Source organism: Octopus sinensis, linkage group LG24, assembly GCF_006345805.1.
Source record: "Octopus sinensis linkage group LG24, ASM634580v1, whole genome shotgun sequence".
NCBI lineage: Eukaryota > Metazoa > Mollusca > Cephalopoda > Octopoda > Octopodidae > Octopus > Octopus sinensis.
This window is the reverse complement of record NC_043020.1, coordinates 1,410,530-1,432,110: the sequence shown is the minus strand read 5'-3', so window position 1 is coordinate 1,432,110 and position 21,581 is coordinate 1,410,530. Positions and strand designations below refer to the sequence as shown.

At 37.7% G+C, this 21,581-nt stretch overlaps 2 protein-coding genes across 2 annotated transcripts in view; one reads left to right on the top strand and one right to left on the bottom strand.

Moving 5' to 3' along the window:
• Positions 1-9,974, bottom strand: part of LOC115223822 (isocitrate dehydrogenase [NADP], mitochondrial) — a 32,849-nt gene extending 22,875 nt beyond the window's left edge. The window contains exon 1 of the mRNA XM_029794498.2: positions 9,715-9,974. Within this exon, the coding sequence (XP_029650358.1) occupies positions 9,715-9,826 (112 nt within the window). The 5' untranslated portion in view covers positions 9,827-9,974. The remainder of the gene's footprint in view (positions 1-9,714) is intronic.
• A 651-nt stretch (positions 9,975-10,625) lies between these two features.
• LOC115223778 (NAD(P) transhydrogenase, mitochondrial) overlaps positions 10,626-21,581 on the top strand; it is an 85,080-nt gene continuing 74,124 nt past the window's right edge. The window contains exon 1 of the mRNA XM_029794446.2: positions 10,626-10,778. The gene's annotated coding sequence lies outside the window, so the exon portion shown is untranslated. The remainder of the gene's footprint in view (positions 10,779-21,581) is intronic.

The following is a 21,581-nucleotide window of genomic DNA, read 5'->3' as shown; positions in this document are numbered from 1 at the left end:
CTTGAAACAAGATACCTTGCAGTAATTATACCTGATCTCTTGTGTCACTCATTAGACTGTGGCCATGCTGGGGCACCACCTAGAGGAATTTTAGTCAAATGAATTGATCAATACTAAGCCTGGTATTTATTCAATTGATCTCTTTTGCCAAACTGCTAAGTTATGAGGATGTTAAGACACCAACACCAGTTGGTGGGGGACGGGCTTCTTTCGGTTTCCGTCTACCCACTATATTGACAATGCCTTGGTCGGTGACACTTGTCCAAGGTGCCAGACAGTGGGACTGAACCCAGAACCATGTGGTTGTGAAGTAGTAGACTTAATCCATTGCCCAGTCTTTGAGTGTATTGAAGAGAGTTCACTGACGTAAAAAGCATTCCGAGTTGGGATTCTCGTTTGAGGATCACTTCTTTCCGGGGCTCTGGAAAAAAAAGGGGCCATGGGTCCACCCATCCATTTGATAGTAAGAGTTGTCCACAGATTTTAACTGAGAAAATCAAAACCAAAAGACAACAGCTGGGAAGAAATAAAAAAGAAATGCAACTTTGCACAACTGTTTGTTTACACACATACACACACACCTGGCTTAGACAAAAAACTTCAGGTAATATACTGTAAGCCTGTGTAGATATCTGTAGACAGGAATTCATATTAGCTCAGCTATGTGGAAGAAAATCTTGAGAGGAGGAAAGATAAAAATAGAATAAAGCAAGATGAAATATTTATAAATGCCCTTCTCACGGAAGGTTATTGGAAGCAATGATTAGTAGTAAGAAGATGAGCTTAATAAAGGTGTGTGTGCCTCATATATATATATATATATATTTTTTTTTTTTTTTTTTTTTTACTACCCACAAGGGGCTAAACAAAGAGGGGACAAACAAGGACAGACAAAGGGATTAAGCCGACCCCAGTGCGTAACTGGTACTTAATTTATCGACCCCGAAAGGATGAAAGGCGAAGTCGACAGAATTTGAACTTGGAACGTAACGGAAGACGAAATATGGCTACGCATTTCACCCGGCGTGCTAACGTTTCTCCCCCCCCCCCGCGTGTGTGTGTGTGTGTGTGTGTACACACACACACACACACACGCGCGATGGAAGCGAGAAGCAAGAGGGAATACGATGGATGAAGTAGAAGAGAGTAACTGTTGTAAGAGTAAGTCTATTCCCATCCACCACAAGCTAGCACAAACGAGATGTCACAGCCGACAGGTTTCCGTTGAATAGCCCTCGGTCAGCTCCGATGGTAGTTAAACCCTGACCATCCAGATTTTTTTTTGTTTTTTTTCTTTCCCCCCAGATACGGTGTATTAAGATCACATAGGAGTTTTAGTCTTCGTACTAAAGGGAGTTGAGGAAGACTAGGCTGCTATTTCGAGCTATCAAGCAGTCTTGATGACCTCACTGCTAACGGAAGGATTAATTCATTTGGTTAAACATACAATGAAAATAGGCAGGTGAGAAGGTTAAAAGAAAAAAAAAATCAAGACAGAAACAGACGAAAAGTGGGGGGGGGGGGAGAAGAGTTTTTAATCAACATCACACAAGTACCACAGACTCAGTTTACATGTTGAAAGGAATATGTAAAAAAAGAACCTGGCTTATAGCAATGCAGAAAGGAATTCGATACTGAGAACAGTCTCACCTGCACATTTAATTATGTTATATATATATATATACACACACACACACACACACACACACACACACACACAAAGTAAGATAGGGGTCATGGGGTGAAACCCACTATGGGATCGTTTTATATAATATTTTTGTATGCTTTTGATGTTCTCACTTGTAAAATAAATAATCCAGCATCAGAATATCCGTAAGTTGATGAACAAACCAAATTTGCTTCTCCATTTTCTTATTTGTATTATATATATCATATCATATCATATTTCAATGCCGGAGCACCGCCTTTAGTGGAACAAATCGATCCCAGGACTTATTCTTCGTAAGCCTAGTACTTATTCTATTGGTCTCTTTTGCCGAACCGCTAGATTACGGGGACGTAAACACACCAACATCGGTTATCAAGCGATGGTGGTGGACAGACATATAATACACACAAATGAAAAAAGCCCGTCGTGTGTATTATATATATACACACACACGACGGGCTTTCATTATCCGCCAACCATAATCCACTCACAAAGCTATGGAAGACACTTGCCCAAGGTGCCACGCAGTGGGAACGAACCCGGAACCATGTGGTTGGGAAGCAAGCATCTTACCACACAACTATGTGTGTGGTTATGTGTGTATATATATAGTCAGTGGACCATGTATCCGAAAAATAAGCACACCCCTAAAAAGAGCAGTAATGTACAAGTTAAATATAAATGCAAAGAGAGACCAAGCGATTTATGGATGCGAAAATATTGGTCACTATGACCGGGGACACACAGAACCAGAGGTATCCAATGCGGAACTTTTATCTATATATATATATATATAGCACACTGCCCCCCAATAAAAGGGAGAAAAAAAAAGTATTGAATACATCGAGGGTATTATGCGATTAATACTATCCAACAACCGCAGTTACTCGGAGTAAACCAACGATCTTTGAAAACTGTCGCTTGAACAAACGTGAAGAATGGTAGGACCAGCTACATCCATATATACAATTATTGAAGCAGTCAGCTTTAACTACACGTGTACATCGGCGAACATTACACCACTCACTCCGAACGTACCCGACACGTAGCTAGGAGGTATCCGGCCCAGAACTTTTAGCTTAAATGTATCGGTAATTAGATAGTAACCGGTATTTTGTTTTAATTTTTTTAATTAGAAGTCTTCAATGACAAGATTAAAAATAAAAAATTCTTTCGAAAATAATGTATACACACATCCACACAAACATGTGCGTGGTGGGGGAGGGGAGAAAGAGAGATGTATGTGGCTTATGTAACAGTTTTAAGCACAGATGCACTCATTGCTTGTATCAGCTTGCCTAACTTTATAAGGGGCCGAGCGGTAATAGCTACCCTAATTCTTAAAAAAAAAAAAAAAAAAAAAACGAACTTGGGCCAAAACTAGCTCTGATAGAGCTGATATATGCTTAAAAGTATTCCAGCTGTTACTATTTCAGTCCTATAAGAAAAAACCTTCATGTATCTGGAACGGTAGGCATTGTGCAATATGCCCCTTTTTATGATTGTAGTTTAGGAGAGATTTGGCTGCTAACTCTAGCGTGCTGAGCGACCGTCAGACACTTCTTCGTTGCCTAGGAAGGCGATATAAGGTTCATTTTTCTGTCTTCATAAAACAAATATACGAAGGCCCAACACAATATATCGTGTTAGAACCTGCGAATCTAGTTGATCTCTCCAACTGCTAGAAACAACAGCCAAATCTTTGATCCTTTTGTTACTATATATGTAAAGGTACACTGCCTTTGCTCCAATCAGTTTTGAAGGTAATGAATTCAGTAAAAGGATTCGATTTTAAGATGTTTGGAACCTAACTGACATGAAATTTTAGTGGAAAGTTTTAATGTAATTCAATTTAAAATTGGAAGTTGATTATACAACCAGGGGTGGTCTCAGGCGTTTTGGCATCGAACGGTTTAAATCACGCCTAACCGTATTGAAAATATATAGGAAGCACATCACGAAAAGATAGAAGGCCGACTGGTTTACCTTTGTTAATAGGCCTATTAAACAACTGTTAGAACAATTTCATTGACCCAACTCTCACGCACAAATTAAAGCCGGCACATAGTCTAAAAAGTCTAAAGAAAATAAAACGGACTTAAAATGCGGAAGAGGTCAGTCATGTCACCACCAAAAAGAAAGGGAAAAATGTCTTATTGTATGAATAAAAGGGTTGATTGACGGCTAAACTGTTTAAATAATATTCGGTGTAAGGTTTCATGTGGTTATTTTTTATTTTAAGGCGTGTAATAAAAGGAAACCACAGCAGGTTTCAGGATATCGCTTTTAAAATGCAGTCTAACGAACGTCAGCATGTTTCCTGTAAACCAACAGAGGAGTATATTTAAAGATGAAAAGACTGGACTTCAGCACATTTTTGCTCAAATATCACGAAGTACAAAAAGAGCTGGCGCCAGGGTATTCAGAACCCCTAGGGCAACCCTACATATATGCGTCCCCTTTCTCCCTAGCCTTACAATTAATTGAAAGGCTCTTCAAATTTATTTTTTCTACTTTTCCCCTAATCTCATCCTGTTATTTAAAACCATCTTAATTCGACAGTCCCCTTCTACAGTCAGCACAGACTCCACCACTACCACACTACAAACACATCTAAAAGGCTGCTAGCGATGGATTTTAATTCAACACCACCTCAATAAATTTTTTTTTAATTAAAAAAAAAAAACCGCTTTATTTCTGCAATCAATTACACAACAGATCCCATTTTAAATTATAATATTCAAATACAAAGAAACAGTAAAAAATAGTAGGGCAAAGCAGTACCAGATAGAACAAAAAGGTGTGTTCAGTCGCACCTCGCGATAATGACCGCGATAGCATTGCCGCTGAGAATAACCAGCGATTTTCGGTGCAGCAATGGTAGAGAGATATTCCGTTACTTAATTTTGAAGGCGACACAACCACGAGAAAGGAGAAAATAGAAAGAGCTTTGGTCCACTAACCTAATGTGTATTTTACAAAGCATTTGCTACTACTGGTTAAAAATATTCTTGCCAGGGGTTATTGTTGAGTCAAGTTAAGTTTAAACTGAATAGACCTATGATCAAAGGTATTCTGGTTCAAATCCATCTGCTTTACACGTCCTTTATTTTAAAAAAGTGACAAAGGTTTTATTTGGCATCTATGTCTAGCAGGTCGAGCGACCGCATCAACCGGTTGGGGAGAGGGAAGCTACATGCGCATAATTAGTATCCGTGCTTAGAAAAATAAGGAACCAATTAAGTTTACAAATTCAAAAGTATTAATTATTTATATTTAATTACGTTAGCACGTCGGGCGAAATGCTAAATGGTATTTCGTCTGCCGCTACGTTCTGAGTTCAAATTCCGCCGAGGTCGACTTTGCCTTTCATCCTTTCGGGGTCGATGAAGTACCGGTAACGCACTGGAGTCGATTTAATCCCCTTGTCTGTCCCCTCTATGTTTAGCCCCTTGTGGGTAATAAAGAAATATATTTATATTTAACTACTATCTTTCTTTGTCTGTCTTAAGTTTTTCACAATATTTGTCAAAAAAGAAATTGTCAGTGAAAGGTTTCAAATGTGAAATTACAAATTTCTGCTGGCAAAATCGAAACAAAATCGAACTCATTTGGCTTCGTCAATGATAAAAGATATGAATTCGTGAGTTTTCACGCCTTTTTCAAAGACATTAAAGCAATGCGAGTCGTGAAAAAAAGATCACACTCGAAAATTCAGAGTCAATAACTGACATTTCATGCTGCTGGCTGTTCTGCTTAATGGCATATCTTCCGGCTCTTTACGTTCCGCCGAGGTCGACTTGGCTTTTTATCCTTTCTCGGTCGATTAAATAAGCATCAGTCGAGCACCGAGGTCGATGATCCGAAACTCCGCCGCCGTTAAGGTAAACGACAAACCCACCCATCCATTGAAACTGCTGGTCTTGTCCCTAAAATAGAATGATTACGGCGGCGAACTGGCGGAATTTTCAGCGAATCGGATAAAATATTTAGCAGTATTTCGTTCGGCTTTTAACGTTCTGAATTCAAATTCCGCCCAGTTCGACTTTGCCCTTCAGGGTCGATGCAATCGACTTACCACCCACAACCACCACTAAAATTGTTGGCCTAGTGTCAGAATTTTGAAATTAATACTTTGAGAAAGCAGAATACAGGTAATCAAATACACTGGCGAATACTTCGTTGTTTTTAACTGAATGAGTTTTCTGGACGATATTTATTAATTAAGCATCCACTTTGATGTTGCTTTGGCTAACTCCAGCTTGTTATCGCCTAATGAGGAAGGCGAGATGAGCTTAACCACTTATATAGGAACGTATATCTATGACGGGCTTGAACCGAACCTTTAGTAACAGGCAACAAGCAAAGGAGTTTGACAAACTGCTCAATTTGTATTTTTATGCCCTTCAGAAGCACAGAGTAGCTAGATTCCATTGATGTAACTTTCCACAAAAAACCACATTATATGGATATCGGTCACTGACCGCGAGAGTTCAGTTGATTGTTCCTCTGACTAAAAACCCTCCGAGAAACCGAAAGTGACAGTAAAACGTGGACACGTGTACCCTCGACGTAATCACCTTCAGGTGGAATCAGCGTGACGTAATGTAACAAGGTTATGCATTTTAAAATCACAGATACGACCCATACGTCGAGACTTCTACAGTTTCCGTCTACACAGTTTCACATACAAGGTGTACGTGTTACTAACTAACTACTAAGCTAGAACCAACGAGAGGACCTCTACGTGGTCATTCACCTACTAGAAAGAATAGGCAAAACCCCAAAATTACATCGTACGGTCTTAAGTCAAAATTGAAGAAGTTGGAGGGGGGGTGGGGAATTCACAATGCCGATTTTTAGCAATTTTCCGGAACCTCCGTATCCGAAAACGGGGATTTTTTAAAGCAAAAATGAAAAAAAAATTGGGAGAAAATGGGGGGGGGGGTGCTTTCCCAATTTTGACTATAATTATGCAGAGAAGGGCACTGTGACCAGCGGTTTATAACATCCGATAAATCAGGTCGATACATGCGAGGATTCTTCGATTGCCTGTCTAGAAAAATTGAATTGAAAGAGTGCGGATGCGTAAGAGACGAGAGTGAGGTGATGGGATATTTATTACTTCTGAGTAAAGAAATTCACCGCAAGAAGGAAAGAGAGGAGGAAATAATACAATAGAGAAACCATTGAAAAAACGGAAATTGGATGCAAGGAAATGGAATCAATACGAATTAAGGGTTCCTGGCTGGACAGACAATTCTTGGCACTTATACGATTACACTTTTCTTTTTCATTTCTTTTTTTTTAAACCCTGACTTTTAGTACATCAATAATTCACAATCAGCAAAAAGGTTTGAATTTATTTCAATAAGAAATTGATTAGGGGTTAAAGGGTCCTGACTTTTTTTTTACCTTTTGCACACACACACACACACACACACACATTTATTTCTATCACCAGCTGCAAATTCTATTTATATACAAAAAAAAAAAAAAAATGGAATTATATCTGTACAATAATTCCATATATATTATATAAATAAGAACTTAATTCTTATAAGAATTATATAAATACTTATTTATACACAAGAACGGCATTCTTTCGATATAACTCGACAAAAATCAAAACACTTCACTGAGTATTTCCGTGTAAGCAAATGACAGTTCGATTCTGTTAGGAAATTCGCGGATTTTACATTTACAAATGAAACAGATAAGAATAAAATAGACAAGGCTTTTTTCCTTCAAGTTTAAAACGAGATATTGCTGGCATAATTTCATTATATCTATACCCCACAACCCACGAAGATACCCCGAAGTGAAATGTCTCGACCTTGTCGAGCTATATCGAAGGAATGCCCACAAGAACTTTGAATATAAATGTATATTTAAAAAGAAAATATAATTACAACTGCAAACAATATAAATATACATACATATATATAATCAACGAACGATTTATATCCATAAATCAATTTTCTCTATAAAACAGTGCGACTTATACACGGGTAGATATGACAAAAACGTACTAAATAGTATTACTAACAGCTGTAATTACTAATTTGTTAATACTAGCTCTAATCAGCTTGTGATTTAAATAATATATTTGCTGAGTCTAAATTAACGATGCTCAAAATAACTCGAGGAGATACCCTTAATTAATGGGGAGGGCGTGAGAAACCCACTTATTCAAGAAAAAAAAAAATCACTACCCATCTTCGTTTGATGTTAAATACATTTGGCGGATTTTCGGAACAATATGAATTCTATTTGGTTTCTTTCTTTGTTCCTACGTCCAACGAAATATATAAACCGGTTTCGTGTGTACATGTATTAAGAAAACCTGGAAGCATTATTATGTACAATCACTACGAATAAATCTGTAATGTTTATTTATATATTTGTCTACCTGTCTATCTATAAAGGTGTTTGTTATCTCCGTCTACAATATTGAGGAACAGAAAAAATATGTCATGAAACAGGAGGTCGAAACCTTTTTTTTTTTTTTCCTTATTTTAAATATAACAGACTATGAGGAAGCACGCGGCCCAAATAATTTTGACCGACTAATTTTAACAAAACTTAAATCCCCACAAATCACTCCACAGCACCCAGCACCTTTAATACCATCTCCACTAGCATTAATTAGGGTTTGTTTGCGAAGGACAAAGTATATACCGAACGTTAAGGTTGTTGCGAACGAAAGGGAAAAGTATATAAAAAGAAAGAAAAACGAAGGAAAAGAGAAAATGAATCAAAGTTTAAAAAAACAAAAAAGGAAAAAAAATTTAACTGGCGCCGTTTTCTGGTAATTTTCCGAATTTCACCAGCACGTTCGTTTCGTCAGAAATTATGTAATTTCAGATATATTCACCTAATTTCCTCTTACTAAATCAATACTCAGAGTGGAAAGGGACTGATAGACATATACTTTATTAATATTTTAATAAAACAATTACAATCGCACAATAAAAATGAATGTAAAAGATTCTCTATATGGCATATATACAGTTTAGTGCCTCCTAACTTTTGTTTTGTTGTATTTTACAGAAATATTTCATTTTTATGTCAAATTTTTTTTCAGATGTGTTTTCGATCGTGTAGAATACAAATATATTAAGATTATTTTTTTAGGGGAGGGGGGAGACACCTTTTGTCATTTTGACCCTCCTAATTCTTTAAAATGCATATATTTTGAACAAATACGCAAGGTTGACGCTTCAAACATACGGAATTTCACACGTACAAATAAAGTTACGGAAATCAGTGCTAACAAAAATCAGCGTGATAGAGAGCCACTAAAAAAAAAAGATTTCGTGACTATAATCATTTATACTCTTGAAAATATATCTCAGTAAAATTTCGTTTAAAAAAAAACAAAAAAACAACCTATTTTCCAAAAAGTTATGAGAAAAAGCCGGGCGGAAGGGGCATAAAACTGTAGAGGTTCCACAATACAAAAGGAGTATAAATATACACACATATATATATATACTAAGATTTAACTATTATTGCAGAATAAAAGGCTACGAGAATGCTAGATGGTAAAAGAAGCGGTATTTCTTCTTGGCAATTGCGATAATGGGTATTAATTTATAATTATATGTAAAATATATACAGTAAATTTTAATTAATGAACAATGGTATACGTATAAAAGATTTAAATTGCCAGAACAGGAATTAAATGAGATTATGATATCCAGGATTTCTAAAAGAGATATTATTTAGCAAAATAAGCGGAAAAATTATTCGGATGGTTTCTGTAATGATTCTTGGACACGGTTATAGCGAGTAGTGCCGGAGGAATTATAAGGTTTATCTTTTCTAATCAGGTCTGCGATCCGGTTTCAATTCCCAGTTGGTAACAGATTTAATTCAGGCACGTGGATTAATTCTAACAGAAAGGAATAAATGTCACTCTACGGACATTCGCTGTCCCCTCCTCCCTTACACTATGGCTTTGATATGTAAGAGATTCTCATGGTTTCTATTAGTTTTTTTTTTTCGTTTTTTCTTTCCTATTAAAAGAAATATATACTCACAGTTGCGCTTTTGCTGCACATTTAATGTTGCCGGTGCAACTAGATTGTGTAGAGAAGATGATGTGTTGCGAACAAGTAATTTCGAAGCTACCGATGCGACAACCTTGGCCATGGTGCGTTAGCAAGAACCGACTGAAAGAAGTGGCGAATTGGTTTGGAAAGAAAGAGGAGAAATAAATAGAGAGAGAGACAACCAGATAGAGGGAGTGAAAGGTGAATAAATAGAGAGAGAGAGAACCAGATATAGGGAGGGAAAGGTAGATGAATGGAGAGAGAGAGAGAGAGAACCAGAGGCGGACAGAGAGAAGGTTTCTCTTTAAACAGGCTCCGGGCCACACTACAGCATGGGATTATGCTATTCGCCCACATGGCGGGAAGGGGTGGCAGGTTGTTGCTCGTGGCGAAAAGTGCTCTATAATTGTGACTGACAAAGGATATGATTGCTAACAAAACATTCAAATTATGATTAAACTATTAAAATACAGAAAACAAAATGTTTGGCAAGATCTTCTCGATATAATTTCTTACCGACATTTCCTATTCACCCACCATACATCCCCCATTGTCTTGTCATAATGCATTTAGCGGTGTATTTTCTCTTTTGCCATCATTGTAGATTTTTTTTAAACGAGTCGCAGCTTTGCTCGTCACATGATTAAATAAGCGCTTCTAATTGGTTAGTTTATCTGGCTTTAATGTCCCTCTCACTTCTTACCTCTTCCTTCTCCTACTTTCCCCCCTCTCCTTCGACTTATGAATCATTCTCTTTCTCTTTTCATTGTACTCTTATCCTCTCTATATTCATTTCTCTCTATTTGTATATTACTCTCTTTCTTTCTTTGTCTGCCTTACTTTCTCTCTCTCTGTATCTATCTATCTACCTATATCTCTCTCTATCTGTCTCTCTCTCTCTCTCTCTCTCTCGTCTTCCATTACATGTGCAGTTCTTCCTTTACCAGACTCTGCTTGTGTCGCTGGTTAGTGGCACCGATCCTTCGCTTTCCTTTCTAGATATTTTCTTGTTATTCGTTTTCTTGACACGAATGCCAAAGTCGGAATTCAAAGTAAGTAATTCAACGCCTATTCAAAAGTCTAGCCTTAATTAATATTTACTTAATTACTCAATGAATACAAATGCTCTTAATTGATTCGTGTGTGCCCTCCCCCTCTCTCATTATCTCTATCTCTCTCCGTCTCTCTCCTTCTCTCTCTACTTTCCCCTCCTCTCTCTATGTCTCCCCCTTCTGTTCCACATCCTTGGTCCTCGCGTAGAAATGCCGGCCTTATGCTAACGAAAAAAAAGTTATGGAATAATCCTTCTCGAAGCACATAAGGCTATAAATAATAGCATGTAATTGTTGGAGTGAAAAAAACCTATTTTTGGATTAAAAAAAAAAGTCGAAGGCTACCCCGTGGGACTCGAACCCACATCCCCTTTAAGACGGGATGATAATTTCCAAAGCATGAACAGGTCCAACACCTCTCGTTTCCTATTTCGTTTAAATAAACCTGAGAGCTTTTGGGAATAAAAAAAATATATATTAATACTAATGGTAGTTTCGGATGTTGTGTCCCACCAGGCCGGCTCTGATCGAGCAGGCCCTATAATTAAAGGTACCTTAGGTGTCACTGTTCTTGTTTTCCTTCTTTTGATTTCCATTTTTGATTACATTTTTCCAGTTTTGATTACATTGTCCCCTGCTTCTTTTTTTTTTAAGACGGTAGGGTGTAATTTGAGAGATATTTAGCTGCTATTTCTAGCATTATGAGCAGCCACATAAAGCACTGCCGGGGAAACTTTTTTTTTTTAATACTAGGATCGAATTATTTATTAAATTTAGTGAGGGATGCATCTGTGCTGAGAGAAATAATGAATCTTTAATTTTACAAATTCATAAATATCTAAATGAACTCACTGTTTGCATTTTTTTTCCCCCTAAGCAATTCGAAACCGCCTACTACTGACCGCGTCAACGGTTTGAGATCTGGGCGAAGTTTTAGAATAGCTACCCCTCGAAGTCTCATACCCCGTTGGGAAGGGAAAGGGTACAGAAAGATGGGAAAAAATTCTTGTCGAATGGGCAAGGGTTTCTTTATTCCTGGCAATAGAGATCGTTGTGGCTGTTGTGATTTTTAAATCTATAAAGAGCGGAAAATCTGCCACCCGGTTTCTTCAACTTAGGGTTATGTTACTCGTCATCGAGAAGAGGTTTTGCCCTGTCTAGTCTGTACTGATATGCTGGGTAAATGGCAATTACGCAACAAGGGTTGTCAGTGCCCGATTGCAATGACAATTTTGGCGCCCCGTACGTGAATTAAAACTTGGTAGCTCAGAGGTAACGTTGCACCCGAGGGTGACTGCTTCTCTCTCTTACTTCACCTCTGAACGAGCGGCCAATGTCTTGGGACGACATGGTGTGCGGAAAGGGTGCCTTAAACATCATGAATATCCCCAAGATCAAACTTCGATCTTCGTTTGTATTTACGAAGGGAATAATTTGACGGACGTTGTTACCTACTAGTACCTGTTAACGAATGGAGAATCGATTGCCGTGTGGGTTTTATGGTACAAAATGAATTTGGCCATCAATGATTCTAAACTTATAACAATAATAATCATGAATGATACATCCAACTGTTTAGAAATAAATGAATAAGCTAAATTCTTTGATTCGTCTCGAAAGAGGAGACCTTAATTGTTCAGAATCTCGTGTGAAAAATAATTCTTCATAAAATGCGAATGATATATTTCCAATGGCTTGTATCTTTGATGTTGTATAGGAATATACTGGCTGTTTGGTGTGCACCTTACTCCGTTCCGTGTACCACTCAGTTTGACTCCCTAGTTGATTCCAGGGCTTCTGTGAGAGCCTAATTCCACGAGTCTACATTCGTTTTAGTTACTTGCTATCGTTTAGTTGTGCAGCCACAACTAGAACACGTGTATGTATGTGTGCACATGTGTATATATATATATATGTTTCGAAGATATGACATAAGAGCCAATTTGGGATAGAAAAAGGATAAGCCCCTCATTTAGCGCTCGTGTTATATATAGAGAAGAAGAAAAACATTGTTTGAGGGCCAACTAGTTCTTGCCTCTTCACTTGAATCGTGTCTTGCCAACACATCACTGCTAACCTCTTTCAATAATAGTGGTTGTTGTACTTCATAAGAATCTTCTTCAAAGTAGTACATGTGTCTGTATTTCTAGCAATGCTGCAAGTGTCAGTCCTAAACAATGCTGAGAGATAATTAGATTAGCTTTCATTCTTTTCATCTAATTGTCTACGCAGTTGCGAATTAATCCTCACCTGTTGAGATGTATACACTGTTAATTAACACTAATGGAAATGGGTTTATAAAATAAATGAATGAATGCTTTTGTGTTGCATGAATTTTTACATGTTTATAATCGAAAATGAAATCAGTCGACATGTGTGGATTATAAAACGTTTTGTCCCAAGAATGAGGCTGACTTATTCTTAAAAAATTATGATTTCCGTTTGGAAATGACATGTCATTTATTTCTCATTGTTCTTCGTTCATGAAAACTGAGATATGATGCCACACTCAGTGCAAGACGATTCTCACTGGAGCACCGAATCGAAGACCTGGTGTTCTTTCTTAATAATTGCGAAATTACACCGTGGGAATATCTACTGATTTGCGGATGATTTGAGGGCATAACTACACAATTGTGCCCCACCCCATCGACTTTGTTTCCTCCTAACTTTCTGAGAAATGAATATTTCTTTTCCGAGAAATTTTCTACAAATACCTTTCAGATTACAATTATATCAGAATTTGATGGGAATTTTGTTTTCAACAGAGGGCGGGGGTGGATGAGGAGTTTCAAATAATTCACACACCTTGGCTTTGCTTCCTCATTTATTTTCATGATGCAAATTACAATTATATTGAAAAAAAAAAAAGAATGGCATTCTTTCGATATAACTCGACAAAAATCAAACCATTTCACTTCGAGTATTTCCGTGGGTTTTGGAGTATAGATATAACGAATGTCTCATTTTAAACTTGAAGAAAAAATCCCTTGTATATTTGTTTCGTGTGTCTATGTAAAATCCGAAAATTTCCAAGCAGAAAACAGAATCTGGAACTGTCATTTGCTTCCACAGAAATACCCGAAGTGGAATGTTTTGATTTTGTCGAGTTATATCGAAAGAATGCCAAAAGAATTAAGAACTTTTTCACTCTTTGTCTTTTGTAATTTGTCGAACGAATAATATATATATTTTTTAAAATGTGACAGTGTTTGGTGGTGGACACACTTCTGTAGTTATGCCTCAGTTTCAAACCCTTTGATATATATATCTATATATCTATAGATCATTATTTGCATTTGATCTCATCCTTATATCTTATCAATTAAGTTAGTCTTTTATTTATTTTTATTTTTCTCGTTCTTCTTATCTAATCAGGGATTATTAATTATCAATAAGTAAATATAATTCTGTTCACTACAACAGTTTAGTATCGGCGGCTTTCGAATACGTCCGGCTGCTATTTCTAGCAACGATTATATACCACATGCAGCCGAATGTCATTTAGGTTGACTTTCATAAACAATAAGATGGATATCTTAAGAAACTGATCGATAGATTGATCGAGTCCCTTGTTTTATTGTCTTGACTTGAAGCGTTCCAACCATGACCATCTCGTTTTATTTTCAGATTACGCATCTAAGACTATTAATTCAAATTGTGTCCTAAAAATGTTGGGAAGTGGTTTGCGATAAATTTGGCTGCTATTTCTAGCAGTTCGAGCTACCACGTAGAAGGTTCTCTGTTGCTGCGACTGTTATTGTTTTGGTGGTGGTGGTGGCGGCGGTGCTTAAGATGATGTTGGTTATAGTGATGATGATGGATACAGTTTTTAGCTGGTATGATGTTTAGAACCAGACCACCCCCCGATTGGGCAGACCTGGGGCTGATAGTAAATGTGATGCTGATAGCAATTAATGATGATGATGGTGTAATTAGTACGTGGGTGCAGGTGCTTTAGGGGACATCTCAATGCTATTTCTCGCAGTTCGTGTGACCTTGTAGCGATTCACACGGTGATGTTGATAATAGATATAGGGCAAAACTATAGTTTGATGCCCCACCCCGATCACTGACATTGTTTCCTCGTAAAAGTATATATTTTCAGAAAAATACGTATTTTATAATGGAATTTTTCAAAGATACGTTTTCAAGGATGTAAATTATGATTCTGTTGACAAAATTTGGAAAGAATTTGAATTTTTTTTCTAATATTTTGTGAATGAGTTTCAGATTATTTTTATAAACACCTGCCGAATTTTGTTTCCTTTTTCATAAATCTCTTCAAAATTCGTATTGTTTAAATGATATTTTGACAACAAATACATACTGGAGTGTGGAAATTATGAAAATTTGCAAAAAAAAAAAAATAATAATAATGCCGGAGTTATGGAAATTGATAACAAAAGGCGGAGGGACGAATGTGGGTTTCAGGACGATCCGAAATTCCGTCAAAAATATTGTTTTCTAAAAACATTTTAACAATATAATTATAATCTGCAATCTCGGAAACCATAATTCTGCTAAATTTCATTAAAAAAAAATATTCATTTTTCAGAAAGTTATGAGGAAATAAAGTCGGGGGGTCGTGTTGGAGCACCAAAGTGTCCTTATGGGATCATTGTGACATTGCGGTATGATAATGATTGCATCGATGTTGTCATTTCACCCCAGATCAGCTCTGCTCAAGAGATAATCCAGTCGTGGCCATCCCAACTTTCGGATAGATATCTAAGGGTTACATTAATATGACCCCCTTTTCCAAGACTGTTGCTATATAATTTGAAGGACATTTGATTGCCTTTTTCTAGCAGGTCTAGCGACCACGCAGAGGCTCCGAGTTACTCTGATGAAGCAGGTCTATGATCAGAGACGTTCCAATCATGACCAAACAGTCTATATTTTATGTTAGGTTTTCTGTAACAAATGCGTCTCCGTTTTTAAAACGGCGGTGTATGATCTGAAGGCGATTTGGTTGCTATATCTAGCAAGTGAAGCAACCACACACATGCTCCCAGTTACTGTTGTTGTTTGACCCAGGTCATTGTTGATGAAAGATAGAACTATAAGCAGGCATTCTAGCCATGGCCATCCCATCTTTTCAAATGTTTATAACTGCATATATTTCCTTTCTTAAAAAAAAAAGATGGTAGGCTAATTTTATAGATATGACTGCTATTTCTAGCATATGTAACGACTACGTGGCAGCTTCCCTATTCTGAAGAAATGGATGGAATTATAATACACTTGGGTTGGTGTTTGCGATGGTGGCGGTTGAAGAGGCTGGCAGATAACGATAGAACGATTAGATAAATTCGGATTACACACATACACACATATATGAAGCAAAGAATTTTTGAATCACCCTGTAATTGTTATAAGCCATGTGTATATATGTGTGGTTATATGTGAAAATATCTGCATAGCTGTGTGTTTGTATGTGTGTGTTTGTAATATGAGAAACAGGAGGTTACATAAAAATATGAAGTTTGACCTTTATTAACAAGTGATGTGTTAGCATTTACATTTTATATAGTCTTGTGTTTGCATATGTGTGAGAGAGAGAGAGAGTGTCGGAATGTCAGTTAACAACCTGACTGTTCATGTGTCCATGTTGTGTGTGTATATATGTATATATATATATATATATATATGTGTGTGTTGAGAGGAAAACTGAGATTTGAGGATGTTTATGGCTTGCAATATAGTTAATGTTTAGTTAATCAACTTGTATAAATACGTGTGTGTATATAAATAATACCTGTATGTGTGAATCTGTTCATTTATGTGTATATCAAGACCTATACACTCATACTAAATACAGAGGCGTGTATACGTATACACAGAGGATAGTGTGTGCATACATACACGGGTACTACTAGCTAACAGTGGTCCCGGTGCGCGCACTCGCGTACTACACTCACTAAATACAGAGGCATGTATACGTATACACAGAGGATAGTGTGTGCATGCGTGCATACATACACGGGTACTACTAGCGAACAGTGGTCCCGGTGCGCGCACTCGCGTACTACACTCACTAAATACAGAGGCATGTATACGTATACACAGAGGATAGTGTGTGCATGCGTGCATACATACACGGGTACTACTAGCGAACAGCGGTACCGGTGCGCGCACTCGCGTACTCGCGCATCCGCGCTAGCTAGTCGTGACTAGTCGATCCTTACTTTGTGTTTTTGTGTTTTTATTTACTTTCCTTAAAATCCCTTAAAATGTTTTAGCCCGAAGGCCGCGGCCATGCTGGGGCACCACCGCTGTTTAACAAAAATGATTTACTTTGCTAGGTAGTCGTTGTAGGATCGACTAGTCACGGCTAGCAAATGCGGATGCGCGCACCGGGACCACTGTTCGCTAGTAGTACCCATACACGCGCACATGCACGTGTATCTGTGTTTGCAAGGAGATATCCTCAGATGCTGTGTGGATGGAATTTCGTTATTAACACGCACAACATATCTTTCTACTGGTTTGCCTCACTGGACTGTGGCCATGCTGGGGCACCGCCTTAGAAGGTTACAGTAGATCCTATCGATTCACATATTTTAATAATAATAATTATAATAATTCCTAACGTGATCGTCAGTCCACGATTTTGAGGAATAACGGCGGCGGTGGTGCTGGTGGTAGATGTAGACCATTCCAGCTGCTCGAATATAAGAGTACTACAAGAGATAAGACATATTCTAAGAATACATAGGTATCTAGTACTCACTTCTCCCTGCTGTATTCACGTTCGTTCTTCTTAGCCAATCTATGTAAATGTATATAGTTGTATAATATGTAACCTGTGCTAGCTTCGCTACAGCTGTTTCAGACGTGTTTTTTTTCTTTTATTGATGAATAAACCGATTACGTCACGAAAAAAAACCTGTTTTCTTCAGGTTAATTAAAACTTAAAACCCAAAATTAGGTTGAGAAAAAAAAAAAGATATGGATTGTATTGACCCTCTCATTTTGGCAACAAGTGAGAGAGTATATATATATATATATATATATATATATATATATATTGATTGATTGATTGATTGATTGGAAGGTTTGGAGATGATGTATAGGTATTATATATTAGAAGAAATGAGGTAATCAGAAGATCGGATGGTTTATATTTACAGATATTTATTTATATATTACATTTTTTACATATATATATCATGTGATATATATGTAAAAAATGTAATATATAAATAAATATCTGTAAATATAAACATCCGATCTTCTGATTACCTCATTTCTTCTAATATATATATTTATGTATACCGGCAGTTTTTTCTAGTAGTGTCATATGAAATTGTCACCCATAATTATGACCCTAATATCGATCTATTGCATTTTAATCTGTTTTAGGGTTAGGGTTAGGGTGTGATACTTGTGAAAGGTGCTGCCCTGTGGGACTGAACCAGAACCCACGTGGTTGCAAAACGAACTTCTTAACCATACAACCAGGCTTCTTTCTAGGTCAAGCTAAACTAAAGACTCGAAACATGGCATTGAATTTTTTTGTTTTTTTTCTGATTTTAATTTTTCCATGAGGCATTCTTTTAATTCGTATTATAATTTAATTAATAATATGACAGCGGTAAATTGTAGAATTCGTAAAACGGTCGACCAAAATGTCTTGAAGTGTTTAGGTTACGAAACGAGTTCAAATTCAGCCGGGAGACGATAAAAAAATACTAGTTAGTTAAATAGGCGATTATACTTTCCCCCCGTCCCAAAATATATGATCTTGTACCGATGTTAGGAAGCGTTGTAATTATATTTCCATGGAAATCGAATGATTTGATTTCAGGTGATTTGTGCATTGATCTCTCAAAGAATTACCGCATTTGATACTCTTACTCTCTTTTACTCTTTTACTTGTTTCAGTCATTTGACTGCGGCCATGCTGGAGCACCGCCTTTAATTGAGCAACTCGACCCCGGGACTTATTCTTTTGTAAGCCTAGTACTTACTCTATCGGCCTCTTTTGCCGAACCGCTAAGTGACGGGGACATAAACACATCAGCATCGGTTGTCAAGCAATGCTAGGGGACAAACACGGACACACAAACACACACACGCATATATACATATATACGACGGGCTTCTTTCAGTTTCCGTCTACCAAATCCACTCACAAGGCTTTGGTCGGCCCGAGGCTATAGTAGAAGACACTTACCCAAGGTGCCACGCAGTGGGACTGAACCCGGAACCGTGCGGTTGGTAAGCAAGCTACTTACCACACAGCCACTCCTAGATTATAAGACACGCTTTTTTTTCTCATTTTTTCTTTCAAAATAGTTTCCAAAAATCACTCTGGGTCCTATGTACGAACTTGGGCCTATAATATTGTATGCTTTAATACACTCAAAAACTTTTTTTCTCTCTAATATTTGGGATGCGTCATATGTCATCAAATATGGTACTTAACGACTCTTAACTTAGAACTGAAACCATATACATATCTGGTGGCAGCACTCCTTGTTTTGTTGAAGGATGGAGGGTTAAATATCAATGTTGGGATCGGTGGGATGTGAACTCGGAATCATGTGGCTAGGGAACTTGAAGCTGGTGCCAGTGGAGAGAGGGGTGGACTTGCTAATGTAAATATAACTTACTAGCAGTATCGCCCTGCGGTTGCTCGGGTTTGTTTCGACCCTTTAGAATTGGAATTTTTGAAAAGTAAAAATTTTGCATTATGTAGCTTATTATTCTCTTTAAGTGAACATTTTTTCTGGTTGAAATACACCGAAAAATGGCGACACAGCAGTAAAAAAAATCGTTAAAAAAATAGGGATTTTCATACAAAAGAAAAAGCACCTTTTTGATGTAAATAATTTTTGGGGTTAACAGGTCCGATTTGAATTTTTTTGTAAGAAATATGAGCAATTCAGCCAAACAGGAAAGATCCCCAATTTATTGCATATAAATTTTAACAAGGGCCAATGTGGACCCCAGTTGATAACCACTGCAACTCCTCAACCCCTGACAGTTGGTGGTGGAGACCGGTAATAGGCAGAAACGTTAGCACGCCGGGCGATGCTTTGTGGTATTTCGTCTGCCGTTATGTTCTGAGTTCAAATTCGGCCGAGGTCGACTTTGCCTTTCGGGGTCGATTAAATAAGTACCAGTTACGCACTGGGATCGATGTAATTGACTTAATCCGTTTGTCTGTCCTGGTTTGTCCTATCTGTGTTAAGCCCCTTGTGGGTAGTAAAGAAATAGGTATTTCGTCTGCTGCTACGTTCTGAGTTCAAATTCCGCCAAGGTCGACTTTGCCTTTCATCCTTTTGGGGTCGATAAACTAAGTACCAGTTACGCACTAGGGTCGATATAATCGACTTAATCCCTTTGTCTGTCCTTGTTTGTCCTCTCTGTGTTTAGCCCCTTGTGGGTAGTAAAGAAATAGGTATTTAGGTATACACTTCCTAAACAGCAGTTTTAACTTATTGAGAACAGACGAATCATCCCCTGTTTCTCCCTACTCCGTGTTTTGTATCATATTAATTCTTCACATGTTTGTATGAATGTTAGTCTTTTTTCAAAGATCTCCATACGATACACAGAAGTGACAACACTCTATTTTTAAATAAATTTTTCAGTGACACATTTATTACTTCAGTTTTTTTTTGTTTTTGTTGGCAATTAAATAAATAGCACATAGCTTGTCAACACCAGCCAGGTATTAAACTGTAACGTAGAAGCTGTCTGTCAGATTTTAAATATACTTCACAGTTAAAATACTGCAAAAAATTTACCGTATTTGACATAATTTCACATCCTACACGTTCTCGCGACGCATTGTTTGCAGACTTCTGGCCTATGTGGCTCTAATTGTTTACCTCTCTGACAAGTTCTCTCTTGATCTGTCTGTCTATCTCTATCTCTGTCTACCTATCTATCTATCTACCTATCTTTCTATCTATCTATCTATCCGTCTATCAATCTATCTATCTATCTATCTATATCTATCTGTCTCTATCTATCTATCTATCTATCTATCTATATCTATCTATCTATATCTATCTATCTCTATCTATCTACCTATCTATGTCTATCTACCTACCCACCCACCCACCCATCCATCCATCCCTCCCGCCCGACCTCCCTCCCTCCCTCCCGCCCGCCCTCCCTCCCTCCCGCCCGCCCTCCCTCCCTCCCGCCCGCCCGCCCTCCCTCCCTCCCTCCCTCCCGCCCGCCCTCCCTCCCTCCCTCCCGTAAATTACTTTCCAGTTCTTTATTTTGCCAACATCGATAGAATAAAAGGCAAAGCTGAGCAACGACCTCGGCAAGCTTTGAACTCAAAATACAAAGGACCACATCGAAAATCCTGCGAGGCATTTTGTCGGACAGTCTAACGATTCTGTCACCCAAATATCTTTTCCCGTTGTCTCTTTCTTTCTGCCCCCATCCTTTCATAGTTTTCGTGTTCTCTCCTCTCTTTCTCTCTGTCTTTGTCACTTTCCCTCTCTCATACTCTTGTAACTCACTCACTCTCTCTCGTGACTCGGCACCACGTGTGTAAACCTCATTTGCCGGGAGACAGCAAAACCGCCGTTCGTTGTCACTTACAGTACAAGCTGTCATTACCATTCGTACACATAACCCAATATCACTAGCTTCAAATGACTAAGGATAAAAAAAACAAACAAACAAAAGGAAAACGGATATTAACTACAACATAATTTAGTTTTAAAATATGCAACGCAAGTTTTGCTACGGTCAATTTTAGACCTAGTGGATCTTTTCGGTTTGACCGGCAGTTTTTAAAAATAATTTCCACGTAACTAAACACTTTTA